The sequence below is a fragment of the Pogonomyrmex barbatus genome, unplaced genomic scaffold (genome assembly GCF_055798465.1).
Source record: "Pogonomyrmex barbatus isolate J1 unplaced genomic scaffold, ASM5579846v1 scaffold14, whole genome shotgun sequence".
Taxonomy (NCBI): Eukaryota; Metazoa; Arthropoda; class Insecta; order Hymenoptera; family Formicidae; genus Pogonomyrmex; species Pogonomyrmex barbatus.
In genome coordinates, this window is record NW_028297110.1 from 4,484,241 (window position 1) to 4,501,825 (window position 17,585).

Below are 17,585 nucleotides of genomic sequence, written 5' to 3' on the forward strand. Positions count from 1 at the left end.
TTGAGTGCCGTAATTAATCCGATAATTTACTCGATATTTCCGATGCTTAATTATTTGTCGCATGATTTGGCGTTCCTGACACTTGTTCGTGCGCAAAATTCGATGAAAAATTTTTCTAAAACGTTTCGGACATGCGAGAATCAATTAAAATAAAAAAATTAATGTTATATATTCTAACAAAAATACACTAATGAAGCATAAATAATTTTAAATTTCAAATAATCCAATAAATGAAAAATTCGATACGTGTATCGGTAACTTTGCCGCACTCGAGATATGTACTTTTTCGTGAATATCCGTACCTTAATTAATACGAAAATTCATTTTCAATAATTCCGATGCTCAATCGCTTATCATATTATTTTGAATTCTCGTTCACTTGCGAGAAATTAAATGGAAATGGATATTTCTTCACATATACCGATATAATTCCAGATAGTCGTTTAACGTGATTAATAATAAAAAATTAAATCGCTTATTTAATGAATTTGATCCTAATGTATTTAATTTTCTATAAAGAATTATCCCCTAAAATTGCTCACGCTTATTTAAAATTATTCTATAAAAAATCGCGGCAAATCATCAAATTAAAATTAAAATATATATATATATATATATATATATTTGTTACGTTTTCAAAAATATTCTATCAAACTTAATTTATTCGTACGATAATCATTCTAAGGATAGTTTTTTATTTCCTTAGGTAGCTGTCTCTTAAAATTATTTATTTTCAGAAATTCAATTTTATTTTTTATTTTATTTAAGTTTTTATTTTACGAACTTTTTCTAATTAGAGTTTTAATGTTTAATGTCATATTATTGAGTAAATTTTAAAAATAAAATATATAAAATATAAATATAATTTATCTTATGTTAATTACATTTGTAATTGTTTGTAATTAAAATTATTCAAATTAGATCCGATTTTATTTTTTATTATTTCGAATTTATTCAAAGATTTATTCTAACACAGTTTATTCGAACTAGTTTAAAACTCAAAAAATTTGCATAGTATCTTATTTTAGTATATTACAAAGAAAATTTTGTAATGTGCATATTTCTGACAATCCTCGCAAACTTAGAAATATGTAGGAACAAAGCTCTACAATTTTCAAATTTGTCCTTTATTTTCTCGAAGAAAATATGGTCATCATATCTATTCATTCATGATAATAATACAAACGACGCGAGAGAATTTGTCGCACGTAATAAACAGCCGTTCTTATTTTTAGAAATCGATTTTAAGGGCAACGAATAAACGTTATATATGTACATTAATATATGTTTTGTTGACTGTCGGTTACTTGGGCAGGAAGACAACAACAACAACAAAAAACTGGCCTTGATATTTGTAACGCGGCGCGAGCGGTTGTGTATGCAAGGGCGTTCGCCCTATCATTCGCACATCGGCGCTCGAGCCGGCAGGTCGCTCCATGTGCCGTCGTGTTATTACTCTTCGTAACGCGATCATTCCGATCAATTAGCAACCCGCGCGATTAACCGGCTCCTTCAATTAACGATACGCAAGGGCATCGGCGTGAGAACTGCCCGTCGAGACGACAACGTAACTCCGCGCGTTACGCGAATTCATTCATGAGAATCGAAGCGAAAGGAAAATGAAAAAATGAATCATTGTTCCTCTCTCTTTCTCTCTCTCTCTCTCTCTCTCTCTCTCTCTCTCTCTCTCTCTCTCTCTCGCGATAATTTCTTATAGCGATAATTTCTATAGCGATACTAGAATTGAAATGATTTCGCATCGTATTTCAAAGTTCGTCGCGATTCATTACAGATTTTCTTTGTTCATTCACAGTTTCCGGATTGCCGCAACGCGCAAATCGCTCGATCGTATGAGTCAACTATCGGAAAGCGATGCGTTTGTTAATAATATTCCTCGTAAATGAGTGTTACATTACAATTAATGTCGAATTCTGCCAATTAATGCGCGCACGAATGTAATTAACTCGTATTTTCGCGGATATTGTGTTGAGTGTGAGTGCGATTATTCTGAGAGGAGGAGAAGGCCTCGGGAGGCATCGGGCAATGGCGGAGCAATCCTAGGGTAAGTTATTTAATATTTATACGTTATTTTTTTGCAAACTCAATCGTTTGTTTCCTTTTATTAAAATCATTCGAACAATTTAAATAAAAATTTAAAAAAGATTTCTTTCGTAAATATATAATAATTTTATTGTGTCTACTTTTAAAAGATAAATAAAAGATTCGATGCACGCGATAATAATTTTTTAAAAACGCTATTTATTTCCGCAATTGTTATAATTCTTTCATTTATATATTACAGATCAACGTAGTTGCAACGAAATCTATAATTCCGCTGCTGCGCATCGTATCGGTGAGTCACGAAAATCTTTTATTTTAATCCGAGATAATAAATGATCTTCAAATGTGTGCTAAAATAGATTAGTACAAAAATATTTAAGTTAAAAATAACTATGAATATATAAATATACTTCGGTAAATATATAAGTCTACTATATATAAATGTACCTCTATCTATTGTACATGTAAGTATAATGCTTTCCCTATCGAGATTTAGCAGACTATAATTTAACAAATAGTAGAAATTATTTCGTGCGTGTAATACACCTTAAATAATTTTAAAATATTTAAAAGACGAGAAAATAAAAAAAAACATATGCACAATACAAATTTACACATTACACAATTACAAATTAATAATAATAATTGATAATAATAATAATAATAATAATAATAATAATAATAATTTGATCTGGACATGAAAAAGTATAAAAAAAACATTGATTTATTGTTAATATTAAATTTTTTGAAATATCAATTTTCAAATATATGATAATCGCGCGATAAATAATTTACCTTAGAATAAATCGACCAGTCAAAAACAAATGCACCATGCGTATTTGTTTTGACGCAGTCTCGCCATAGCATTACCATTAGCCACCACGTAATAGTTCGTACCAGTAGGATGGCACAACTGGAATTACGCCGTTTTCTTACAAAAAGAAAAGATATCGCAATTCGAGTGTCGGGAGTGTTGTGATTTGGATGACAGACGACTGTGATTACGCACTGGATTCCTTTGACACACGTCACGTGTTTATTTTGCCTCCTGAGTGCCTTTTCGTGATGTGAATCGACGTCTGTTAGGATTACCCATTGAGACACACTGTTCCGCACTTTCCGTATTCCGACATCGATAGCGAACGGAATTTTCGAAGTGAGATATACATCCGACGTAATTAAACTAATTCTCAATTCGCGGATTAAAATATTTTGTCATTTTATTTATTTCACTTTTCTCGCGTGTATATCTATTCTATTCTCTCTTTCCTTAAGAATGTCTGTATCTATTTAAGAATGCCTATCTCATTTTCATTTCGCTAAAAAAGATAAAACTTAATTTTCTGAATGCTGCACGTAGAGAATAGGTTAATTGAGGTGCATTATAAATCCGCGGTTTTCCAAGAAGAAAGCCTACAATTTTCCACATCGCAATGTTCAAATGTCAATATCGAACTGACGTAAGGATCGAACGAGACAATAGAACAATCAGGGTACATATAATTCGCAAGCTAAGCCGGTCGGTAGAGACAGTCAAGTGCAGAAAGTGCAGGAGCGCAGGATGCGTCGTCGAAATGACGCCGCGTAATCGACGTGAAGTTGTCCCGCATAACTCGAATCGCGAGTCCGCGTCAGTTAATCGTCGATCAGCGTCGTGCAAGATGTAAGTGCAATGTGTCGCGCATTTGTCGCGTGTTGGGATGTATCGCGTGCGATAATCGTCGGGAAAGCAGCATCCCGGTAAAGTATCTCGACGGATTCGTGTCTAGGTCAACGAGCATCGACTTCACGGGAGTCACGAAGCATCGACCGGCAAGAAAACGGAGCGGCGAGGTAAAGGGAAGCATCGCGGTAACTCGGTAAAACGATGGCATCCATTCGTGAGTAAAATCAATGATCATAGATGTGTACATATGTATATGTACGGTGACTGTATTTTCTTAAAAGAAAACAAAACACAAATCTAAAAATTTTAGAGCTTTGTTTCTATGTTTCTCCAAATTTGTGATTTTCAGGACTGTGTCAGTCGCGCATCACGAAATTCTTTTGTAATACACCACAAGATGAGATGCTATTTTTAATTTGAAACTGATTTGATTATGCTGGCACACATTCTTGATTTTTAAATTTGATATAGGTTCAAAATAATAAAAAATAAAAAACGGATCTGATCTGAATAGTTTTAATTAAAAAAATTAAAAATTTAATTAACACAAGACATTATTTACACACACACACACACACACACACACACACACACACACACACACACACACACAAAATATATTTTATATATTTTATTTTAAAAATCTCATTACGGCATTAGACATTGAAACTCAAATTAAAAAAGAATGTTCTGTAAAATAAAGGATAAAGATTAAAATAAAGGACAACATTGAGTTTTAAGAAAATAAATAAATTTAAAAGATAGTTTAAATAAAAGACTGTCCTTTAGAATAAAGAATGTATGGTCATCGTATGTATATGGTACAATTAATTGTTAATTCGTTTCATTTGCAGTGATTTCATATTCCGATAGTTTTTTTAGCATTCGTCTTTACGTCACTTTCGACGCGTGGCGAATAATACTGAATAATTGAAAATAATATTGAGTAATTGATTGAATAACTAAACGAATAAAATAAGATTAATGAATAAAGGAAATTGATTCAAATAATATTCTCTGCTATCGTATTATTTCAGAGTAATTGAGTTTATTTTATTATTGAAATATAGCAATGGAAATTGCTAAATTTTTAACAATTAGTTCAAAGAATTAAATATATCATTGTTACGTTAATGAAGGATGTTATTAGAATTTTACTTTTCAATTAAATTATGTCATATATTACATCACTAACGATGAAAATTGAGATTCTGTTCTTTCGTCGTTAAAAAATTAATTGTATTATTAGTTAAATTAATAGGTAATTGAATTTATTAAATTATTATTCTTTATAGATTTTTAAAATAATTATTAGTCAGTAATATTAAATTGATCAGTATTATTCGATATATCAACAAAGCAGAGCTGAAAAGATATATTAATAATATAATTAATGAATTCATAAAAAAATATATCGCACGCAGTAATGAATTAAATCTCTCTAACTTAACTTATTAATATTTTTTTTTTAATTACTTTATTGAAGATAAAACAAATTTATTTTATTACATCATTTTGATATAATTAAGTAGAATCGATTATTCTAATTATTCTAATTATGGCGAGAGAAGATAGAGGAGGCTGATATCTCCAATCGATATAACTGTCGATACACGTCGACGTCGTACAAACGATGAATAAGAATGATTCTAGAGAATCTCGTTATTCCAATGAATAAAAATTGCGGGGCCATCTGCTACTCGCGGTATTATTCTTCTTCTTCTTTCATCCGATGGATATATCTGTCCCGGGTTGGGACTCAATTGTGATTCAATCGATTGCGTGTCACGAATCTCGGGTGCGCGCGGGTTCATCGATCGCGTTAATTTTGCACGCCGTCAAGCTTGCAAAATATCATCGCCATCGTCGCGAGAACGATGCACGCGTTTCGGAATGTAACGTCGGTCTTCACGCCAACCTCCTCGCAATATTGCCCTCGTCGAAAATTGCGACTGTACGTCACGTTCTCGTGCCCGTAGTCCCAGAACGAAGTTGAAACACGACGTATCAACGCAATATATTAACTCAAAGGCGACGTGGTACCTTACGGAATGTTTGATGAATATTAAAACTGCGGATGGCAGTTCAAATCTCGACCAAGATCGTTGCGCAGTTGCGTCTACCGTTATAAGGCTTGTAAAATTAACGCCGCGCCGCCGCGGAAAATCGCGCTTTAATTAAAATTGCATGGAAATAACGCGGACATATATTTGCGCCGCGTCAGAAAAACGAATCCCGTTTTGCTATCCCTTTTTAATTCCATTTTAATACGTATGGTTCTTTATAAACTTTGTACACTGCATAATCGATTTTACAAAGGAAATTGCTACGACAACACTGAAACACTTTATAATGCCTTCGTAACAAACAATGATATTACTGTTTCAAAATGAAAAATTGCATTACGTCGAAAATATTTTCAAAGAAATTGCTTTAAAATTAATATTTCTTGATGTTCATATTTTTATTTTCGCTGATGAAACTTTGTGTTAAGCATGCTTTTATTATAATTAAAAAATATGACGCATTTTTTTTCAATGGTAAACACAGTTTAAAAATATTTTCGGAATGCAAATCAAAATACGCAATGATCCGCCGTTATCGTGTATTTTTATATATGAATATTTTTGTCAATTTAGAGTTGACATTTCATAATAAATTTTGAAAAAAATTATCCGATATTTTTTAATTCATACGCTGCACCACAGTATAAACGCATAAAAATAATCTCTCTTTTCATGATGAAAATATAAACATCTTGTTACAGTTTTTCGGTTTAATTGATAATTAAATTTATTAATATTTTAACGTATGAGGTTTGAATCTATTTTAACTTTTGAATGAACTCTGGAAATTAATTATTATCCCAAAGGCACAATAGGTTACACAATAGGTTTTAATTATCATGTCATATACATATCGAATATTTTCTCTATCGCCTTAAGTATTAATTTTCTAAACATTATTTCTTTCCGCATCTACGATGCGGGCCAAGAGTAACGCAAAGGGAAACAGGATAGGAAAGATTTGTAACTTACATTCACGTTGGATTCGCCCTCCGTCATGGTCCTTGAGTTTCCGTCACGAACGAGCCTCTGCACTCACAGGAATAAAATCACTTTTCTCTCCCTTCACCTGTACCACTTTTTCTTCCCTTCCTTTTTCTCTCGCTCTCCTTCTTTCTCCACAATCCCAATTTTCACTACCGGCCAATTTTCCGTCGGTCGGCCTGAATTCAATGGCTCCAGTCCATTAATCACTGCTTAGCGGCCGGCACGGGGCGAAAACCTGTATTTAATTTTTCACGCAATGTCGCTTTGTATTCAAATGGGACCGGATACGAAGTCGGACTCGGGACGGGAAGAGGATTGCGGGAATGTAGGAAAATAAAGGGAGATAGAATAGAGCGCAAAAGGTGATCGGCCACCGGAGCTAGATCAGACTAATTTCACGTAGCACAAAAGCAATATTATCCAGATAAATATATATATATTTATATATATATATATATATATATATATAATTAGCAAGAGAAAAATATGAAATCTATTTGCCTAATAAAGAAAATATTTACTATTTCTTTTTTCATTATTCGCGACCTTCAATTAAATACCGAAAGGTTTGGGATATCAGAATATTGGGAGATATGAGAAAATCTGTATGTCTTTTTTTAATATAACATTTTTTTATAAGTTTGCAATATCTGTCAATAACATAAAACGATGAATATTTTTTAACGAAAGAATAATTTACACTTACTAAACTTTTCGATCAAATATACATCAGATATTTTTTATTTACATAAGTCGAGTTTTTAATTTGATTAAAATAATTATTATAATATTTGAAAAATATTTTTGGAAAAAATTGTGTAGTTTTCTGTAATTAAAATTAATTATTTTTATCATAGACATACGAAGTTTATAAAATATAAACTCGCTCGCTAATGCTCGCTAATCAATTAATATGTAATAACTATTTTAAAATTTGAATTTGAGCTTGCTCGGATTATACTTCTGAGTTTTCGTGAAAATTTTATTTACATCAGTATTAAATGAGCTTAAAAGCAAGTGGGAATAAGTTAACGAGTAGATGCTTTATACATATATGTACAACATTAATTATAAATAGAAATATGAATCATAAAGAGAATTCATATCAAATTCTTACACAAAGCTGTTTGAAAAATATTGATGCAGTTTGATGCAATTTCTTAGTTTCATGCATGTATATTAAAAATTGTAAACACATCTAATTTGTAATGTAGATAGAGACTTGTATACCAAAAGCTTAATAAATATTGCACGCCATATTTTATTCCATGTTTCATTGAAAAATTCGCATATTTTAAATTCTGTATAATAAATTAATAACTTAGGATTTTTGCTTAAATATCTTTTATCGAAGCGTAAAATTCGTTGATCGTTATTATAATTAACGTTATTATAATTACTCATTAAAAATAATGAAATAATAATAATTATTATTTAATTATTAGTAGATTCGCGAACACCGAATAATTTTAAGTAATACGATTCGATTGGACTGTGAGTCATTCAATAATCGAAAATCATTTTCCGTAATAAATTCTTCGTTACATTTTCATATCATATTTAGAAGTTACATTTTCACATACGCATCATTACTGGCGCATCATAATTCAATCTGGATAATGAATTAATTCGATATCCACGCCATTGCCGGTGATGAAAGCCACGCGAGAGAGGAGGGAAGGGTGGTACGAAAGTCTCGACACTACGTTGCTCTTTGAACTCGTTTTTTGGCCGCGACTTTGACGAAGATATATTCCGCTTACGAACGCGTTCGCTTGTGCGTTCGATATTGACGTGACGAACTGTTTTGAAACTAAAAAAGAAACGAAGGAAAGTGAAAAACATCCTATACAACCGCGCTATTCAAATCACCGCGACGCGAAGCGACGTTTCGACGCATGCCTTTCCATGTTTTCTGAAATTGTATTTCGCATATGTGCGACACGCAAACTTTATATCCGTGTAGCGGTAGGAGAGAAAGATTGAATAAACCTTCTATGTAATATATATATATATATATATATATATATATATATATATATATATGATATAGCTCGATCTTTGAAATTTCAATGAACGAAGCACGATTCTTTATCCTCGCTACAAAGAATAAAACGCAGACTTTTATATATAGCAAAGAATAAGATTAAACAGCTGACCATGACAACTTTTGCTTACGTAACAAATTACACAACCATAAAAATCTGACCTTTCAAACATTGAATATCTCATATAATGAAAATAGATATTCGTCATTAATTCAATTTCAAGCAAACTTGCGAGCGAATATATAATAATATACGAGGAGAAAAGAAATGAGCTCGTTATCCTATCTGTAACTTTTTGACGCAAACTGTCTAACGCAATACGTCTGCAAATAACAATCATTAAAATTATACTGGCAACGATAATTAAGCGTCGATAATTAAGACCGATTTTTAACATAGATTATTTCATCAAACAGAAACGTGCTACGACGATGAAGACTTTCAGAATTTATTGCTTTTTTTCGATTTCGTATCTTGCTTCACGCGAAAATTATCGTCACTTGTAATTCGATGAAAAGTCCGACAGAGACTGCGATGTAATTTCCCGTGGAGTGTGCGTTCCTGATAAAGGCGTATTTCAATCACCGATGATCGGCCACATGACATATATTCGTCGCACCTGCAGCACGCGCGACAAAAAAGGCGGGCTGAACTATTCAAATTGAAATCCTGCTCCAGTTTCATCTGTATTGTATCCAACCTTCCGCATTTCCGCGGATGTAAGCGTGACAGTTCTGGTGATTAATTTCACCTTCAGATCAATTCGTGGGCTCGATGCTCGTTGGTCATACGTCACATTTTCTCATTGTGCTACGAAATTTCTATCAATTGAGAAAAAAGATAAATATTACCTTTTCTTTCTGAAACCGAAATAGTGCGAAATATTCTAATATTAGATAATCAAATACGAGAATAGAACTGGAGTTTTTGGAATCTAGAATTTATTTTTCTGTAACAAGAATTTTTAATTATTACGTTTGACAACTGTAAACTCTGCGTGCGCAATTTATCATATATATAATATTATTATATCTTTTTTGCAAATTAATAAATGTGGAGAACACAAAATAGTAAATTTATTTTATTATTATTACAAAACAAATAATTTCCAAGAAATATTTTATTATTATAGTTTTTTCGTCGAGCCTAATCACACGTATTTTATCCATGTGATCCTATTTTTTAATTTCTGTGACATCATTATTACAATACGCAACCAATAACAAGAGAAAGCGTAGTAAATCACATTTGAAATAGAAATCCGACCTTCCTTTGCCGGCTCTTTCTCGCCTTTTTACTTCTTCGAGCCTCGAGTGTTCACGACCCGTTTCTCTTCGGCGATCCCGCGATATTTCATTCGCGGTCCACCGCGACGTCACTGGCCCTTGTTGTCCACTCGAAAGTGAGGTGTTGCTTAAGGGTAGGGTCGAGAGTGCGCGTGTTCTCACCGGGAGGGGGGGAGGGTCTCCTCAGCGGTTAACCTGCGCATTGTTCGCGTGGAAGTAAATCGCCGTCGACGTACGCGCTTCGTCGTCCATTACGGCCAAATGACAAATATACAAAGTCCCGTGCTTCCGCACATACGTGTGCCCGACATGTGGCTGTCTGGTTCCGTATATACGAGTCTTCGCTCACACACCATACGCATACAGATCGCACACATGCCATCGTAATGTTACACGTGTGAACACATTTTAGATTAGATGGTGACGTTTAACGCTAAACAGAACGTTCCGAATGAAAGTTACATTGGTAACCGAATATCCCTCCCTTCGATTTCTCGTGACATCGGATGATAACGCATTCTCAGTACGATTATTCGATTAAAACATTCGTGAAAATGCATTACATAATCTGCTTTCGACCACGAAATTTCCATGCTGATTGCATTTAAAATATACATCTCTACATTTCCATGCGATTCATTAGAAAATACACGGTAAAAGTAAACGTCAGACCGATTAAAAATAAACATTGGCCGGCAAATTGGCGACGTGATTTGCATTGCAATCAAGGAAGAAGAATAGAACATTCCGATCGGCTTCTGACAAAACTCGAACAAATATTCCGATTGGCTCGATCGAATGTTTATTTAATACATTACTATTAAATATTTAATAATAAATCGTTAAATTTTGGAGTTGCTTAGTTTGCTTCAAATTTATTTTGCATCATATAGCATATTTTTAACTTTCAATAATAAGAATCCTATCATAGTTAAATATTAAATTAAATCATTATTAATAAAATTTAATTGAAATTTTGAACTAGATGATTTTCACTAATTCAGTAAACTAATGTTATCATGAAAATAAGTAATAATTTTTATTATTTAACTTAATTTAAATGTTATCTATTGAAGTTCAATTATAAAAATTAAATTATTCTATGCATGAAAATTGAAATATCAGACTTAAATATGATTATAGTAATTAAATAAGAAGACAGATGTGAAATATTATATTGAAATTATAACGGATTAACAGATATATGACATAATCATTATTAACAGATAAACATGATTATTCATTACAAAGTTGAATTTGCCAGCTTTCATCTCTTTGAAAGCAATATTGTCATGTTTATTAGTCATCTATGCTGTATATTAACATCACTTACATGATCTATGAATTTATTTTAATTACATATCATTTGCAAACGTCAGAAGTAGAATTGATTATATAATTGAAATGATGACAGGAATCAAATTATGTTATTTTAATGATATGAAATAACCAAACAATTTGCTGACAAATAGATCGAATTGGTAAAATGATCATCTATTGATAAAATAATGCAATTTAATCTAATTCAAAATAACTATTTTATAAATAGATCATGTGTAACATAATCCGTTGTTTCTCGTTATATAACAAGCTATTGTTTCCGCTTTCAAACTAAATAACATTTCACTATTAAATCGCTTATAATTTTAACAAATGAAATCCTAATTATAAGCTGTTTGTGCATATATTTATAAATATGTTATTTTAGTTGTAATTGTAATATAATTGCATACTTATCAATTTTCAAATTAATTTTTATAAAACAATGGATTTAACTTTTAACATATTTATAATTTTATATATATATATTCATTATAAATATATTTTTTAATAAAAATTATTTATTTTGTTAGTAATACACAAAATGAAATATGGATAATATGGAAAAATAATGTGTGCATGTTATAAAAAAGATAAAATAGTTCAATCTATTTTCCTTATGATTATTATTGTTCCCAAGATTCTTAATGCGATATGCAATTATAATTAATCCTTTAATTAAGTTTATATTCCATCCATGTGCTATTATCCTTTCTTTTTAATTCGCAAATTGTTCCTACTTTGTATTCATGAATTAATCATGAATACATTGTCACGTTTAGCTTGTTTCTCTATATCCAGCGATGAATGCAAATCCAGGCAATATACGATAATAACTGAGATGAGTTTGCGATAAATATAACCACTCCCACTGAAATGTACCAAGGACATATAATATTTACAAACATGGATCTATTCACTTAGTAATGTAGATCATGTTTGACAAGTGATCTCAAAATGTGATAATAATCGTGATAACGATAAATAAAATATCACGTGTATTGTAATAATTATTAAATATTTTATACTCAATATTATACAACTATCAATATTATATGCGATATAAAACGTATATATATATATATATATATATATATATATATGGAATAAAATTAAAATTAATGTAAATTGACGTGGTATTCTAATTTACTTAACAAATACTGATTGTAGAAACATATTAATGAACAAAAAAAAATGACATAACATTTTACTGAACTTAAAAATTATGTTTATACTCATATACAATCAAATAGAATTTAACTACTGATTTAGGAATTAGTTTTAAATTCTTTTACAATCCATGATATGTTATCTATATTTGGCATAATATCTTTTCTGATATATAAATTCTCACTATCTCATGTCCGTTGAGCTTGGTAACATTATGGCACAGTTCCAATTGTGCTTTTGCAATTGGAATTGAGAAATACGTCAGAGGGAAATACGCGTGATTAAAATGGATCAACTGGTTTACCAGCTCTTCAACAATGTTCAGTTTTCATGGTGTTGCCTTGACCGCCTATCTCGGTGTGCCCCAGATTTTCAAGAACGTGTAATTCTGTAGCATTATGTGCATTAATCGTAGGAAAGAGAAACGATTTATCCGCGCAGATATACGAACGAGATAAGGCACACGGATGTATCGAAAGTTTGACCTTTTTCTTAGTCTCGTAATATTCCCACTTCCAGTCATCGTATTAACTTGTATAAAAATCCTTTCACGGCGATCCTACAATTGGAACCGGTTGGCCTTCTCGTGTAAATATACCTTTATAAATAAAATATTTCATCGTGGAGAAATGAAACTTTTCCCTTTATGAACGAAAGAACGCGACGAGGTTTATTCCAATCTAGTAATTGATGCTTAAGCAAAAACATGACAAAATGGACGAATGATAAATAGACAATCGAATAGTATGCTCATGTTAAATGTAATAAATATTAAACTTTTATGTTAAATATAATTAATATTGAAATAACAAATATTATAAATGTTATAAATTAATATTGAAATAAATAAATATTGTCTAAAAAGAATAGAAACTAAAAATTTTGAGAACAATTTGTTTATCTTATTCTTTCTTTAGTCTAGTAATAATCATCATTTTATTAACTAATTTAAATAATTAGATTTGGCAAAAATTTTTTTCATTTTTCAATTATCTTTTTAAAATTAAATCTCCGTTACGAGATCAATATATCCAATTTGCAATGAGAAATATTATTTTTTTGTTTGAAATAAATGCAATAAGACTGTACGTAATTATTTTTTTTAATTCTATTTATAACATACTATGAATATTAGCAATATAAATATAAGTTGATATAATACTTTAATAAAGGTATCGAGTTGTACCAAGTGATAATAAATCATTACTTACAAGTATTACAAGTATTAGGTAATTACATTTCATTCAATATCAATGTTACAGAACTTATACATTAGTTTTAAATCTAATTTGCTAACGCGATCGTAACTTATTACACTCTTTTTGCAATCAAACTAAGTGACGAATTGTCTCGAAATATATCGATGCTCGAGGCATATTGGAAAGAGAAAGGGCAATCGATTTCACCGCGTCTAATTATTCTGAGCCACGTGTATTCGTGTACGTGACTCCTTTTCACATCGTCGTCAGACGTTCTTTTAAGAATATCGCACTCTAATAAAAAAATCATACAAATATACATTATATTTTACTGTATACATATATATTTTCGATACGATCTGTAAACTATCCTTGCTTTTCGTTGAATTAAATTTTCAATCGATTTATTATTAATTGATTTGATAGAAAAATAGAAAACAAAATAATTCAATAATGAATCTTTGAAACTATCTATTCAAACTATTGTAAAATGTTACTATGCGTACGTTTAACAATTGTTTATATCATAACTTCAAAAACGGTTATATTTTATAATTATAAAAAAATGTTACGTTATAATGCATGACGTTGTTATGCTGTTATAATGTACACCATCGGTTGTTATAAAAGTTGCTATCATGTTTGCAGTCTTCTTTCAGAAACATTTTTTTAAGTACACTTGCATAGAGTGCTTATTACAGCTTTTTATTTTTGAACGAATAGTGAAAGATAGTGAACTTACCTAACGTCAACATCAAGAGAAAGAAAAGAAGAATTTTTAATTCGCTATTTACGAAATTTGCACTTATATTACATGTATTTGAATACAAATTAATAATCTAATCGACTAAAAGGAATTATGATGCAAATTGCGACGCTTATACTCGCAAAGAGCTAACGCTTTCTTTAACTCAATATTTAACTCCGGTTCAATGAACTTAATTTGATTTCACGACTATTTCTCGATACCGTCTCGAAATCATTAATCTGATATTCAGCTTGCATATTTAACTTGCACTTTTGAAGTCTCCTGCTGCTCTATTACGTTCGTAATTTAATACGTAAATTGAAACCGACTCGACAAAGCTCGGCGAAATTTTGTAAATTGGTACGGTCCACTAGGATTCCCATGGCGATTGTAGTAGCAATAGTGTTTCGTGCTTCAATCGAAATAACATATCCCTCGCGCGCTTGAACGCAAATCAAAGTGAATTCACCGGCGCGGATTTGCTTCCCTACGTTTCGCGATGCGGCCCTTTATTTATTTATGTCTCGACAATTTTACAAGCGTGACGCTTGCGTGATGGCGACGCCCGGCGATGAGTTCGCGCAAACATTTCGCGAGACGTGATCTCGTGTAAAATTTTGTTGCCACTTCCCTTCGGCTTAACCCGTTTATCGGCGACGAGTACGAGTACGCGCTGTATCTCGTAACTTGCGCGTTTACAAATTTACGAAGTTAAATTTACGTTTAGTTGAGAATGTGATGGAGAACGATTATGCTAATATCGCTGAATTCACTAATCAATGTCGCATCACTTCTGCATGCGTTTGTGAGTGCACTTGCCCTCATCAAAACGATGCAGACAGACGTTGAAGATAGCATAAAAAAAAAAAGGAATAAAAAGAAATTACATCTAAGCTACTTTAACGAAACTTTAATTTAATTCTTCTTATCTGTAGTCTGCGAAATTTTTGCCGTTAAGTAACTTGACAATTAAACTCGATGATAAGACACGCATTCATGCGAAAGAAAACAAATCTTTATTTAGCAAACAAACTGTATATTTCTATGGTAAATGACGCGAACGTGCCTCGTTTTAGGAAGCGATTTTAGGTAAATCGCTTTAACTAAAATTACCTCATTTGCACTTAAATTTCTGTTGTTAAATAACCCAGTAATGAAGTCCGAGATGTGTGAAAAGTGTCTATGTTGAAAAGGAAATTTCTATGCAGCACGCGAGTGCAAACTTTATACGTAAAGCGTTAAAGAGGAAATGCATTTCAAAAAATGTTCTAGAAAAAAGATTTGTAAAAATAACTTATTTTAATAAATATTGAATTCAAGGATAACATTCTTACATTTCTTTTATTACGTAACTCTGTAGTGAAGTTTGAGATAATAAAACATGAATTCATATAAGAGAAGGAAATTTCTATTTAAGAGACAAACGCAAATTTTGCTCGAAAAACAGCACAACTGCGCTCCAAAAACGATCCAAGAGCAGCAGCTTTGTGATAAAATCGCTTTAATGGAATTCCAGTTGAGCTTTATATCTGTTGAGTTCTCATTGTCAAATAAAAACGGTAATGGAGTTTAAGATAATTAAAAATGTCATCTGTAAAAGAGCAATTTCTTTTTAAGAGACAATTTTTAGAGATTATACAGATTTCATATAGAGGCATATTTTACGCTTGTGAAAAGACAGCTCCTTCGTTATTGTTACAGTTTGTAATCGCGTTACAAGGATGGTTGCTTTTAAATCAAAACCGCGGCGTTGTGTGATAAATACCCTGTCGTGACGTAAACTATAATCTTACATTTCACGCATTTCTTGACACGCAAGTAGCATATTAAATTTTGCTAAATATAATGTAAACTTTGATACAATAAAACATTATCCGCTCAGATTGTTAGAGAAAAATCTTGATTCTATGTTTAAAATTTATATTTAAGTTCTTAAATCTTTTTGAAAATATCAACGAGAAATTTCAAAATTTATTAAACTATTGCAGCAAACAGCTAAATTCATATAGAACTATTGAATACACGACTCTACTTTTATTTAAATTCATAAAAAATTAGTAAAAATAAAGTGGAGTCGACAATAAAAAATTTTGTAACAATTTATAAACAATATAATTAATTTATATATACGATCGATATGTTGAATTTCTTGTCCGCATTATGCAGACGTATTACAAAGAATGATTACAATATCTATAAAATTATAAGGAATTTATTCACATTTGAGATTTCACTTACACAACACAAAATCATTAATATTTAAAGATATTTAAACAATAGAAGACTATTAATTTCGAAGATTAAGTGATACAAAAATTCAGTAATAAATCATCTCTCCCGGATATATGTGTATTGTATAACAATAAAGATACGATCAAATAAAGATTAATTGGCCATCACATATATCATCCTTGAAAAAAAAAAAAAGACATTACCGGAACATCACCAGATGCCACGTTGAAAATCGCTTCGTCCGTTCTAATCGCAAATTCCGAAAAGGCATTGATCCGATCTTTAGACAGAAAGATTGAGAAGATTACTTTGACCTTTCCGCTACATCTGAATATGTAGACGGTCGACAGGATCCTCGATCCTGACGTTAAGATTCCCCGCCCACTTCATCCTCGTCTCGACTTCCACGGAGTAAAGAAGCGAGAACCGGCTACGGACGAATCATCGGGGTTACTGACATCCCCGTTAAAAGGGCCGATTGTTTTTTGCCGACCGGCATACAGATTTTCTCATCGTCGTGCAAACGTGAAGGGAACATCTAGGAAAGATTCCTACCAGCGACAAAACGCTTTCTATTGCCGGATCCTTGGACGAGAGGAAGCTTCCGCTGGCACAAGAAAACACCGATCTCTTCGCCGATCTCGAGCGAAGATCGGCGCGACGATCCTCACGGTCACTTCGCACTCCTCCTTGTCACACCGGTCCAAGTGGCGGATTTCCGCGAGCGGAGCCGGCAGGCGGAAACACCGGAGCAGAGACCAGCAACCTTCGGCGGTCGACGGCGTACTGGCGAGGAGCTGCC

General features: G+C 31.9%; 1 protein-coding gene and 1 long non-coding RNA gene across 2 annotated transcripts in view; one reads left to right on the forward strand and one right to left on the reverse strand.

Annotated features, from left to right (window-relative positions):
* The window catches only part of LOC105424479 (dipeptidyl peptidase 4 omega), a 301,174-nt gene extending 283,589 nt beyond the window's left edge, over positions 1–17,585 (reverse strand). The window contains exons 1-2 of the mRNA XM_089073120.1: positions 17,339–17,585; positions 6,766–7,015 (exon numbers count right to left, since the gene is read on the reverse strand). Coding sequence (XP_088929246.1) covers positions 6,766–6,792 — 27 coding nt within the window. The 5' untranslated portion in view covers positions 6,793–7,015; positions 17,339–17,585. The remainder of the gene's footprint in view (positions 1–6,765; positions 7,016–17,338) is intronic.
* On the forward strand, positions 775–2,353 carry LOC148937385 (uncharacterized). The gene is made up of 2 exons (XR_016138426.1): positions 775–2,062; positions 2,303–2,353. It is a non-coding gene; the product is annotated as an uncharacterized LOC148937385 (long non-coding RNA).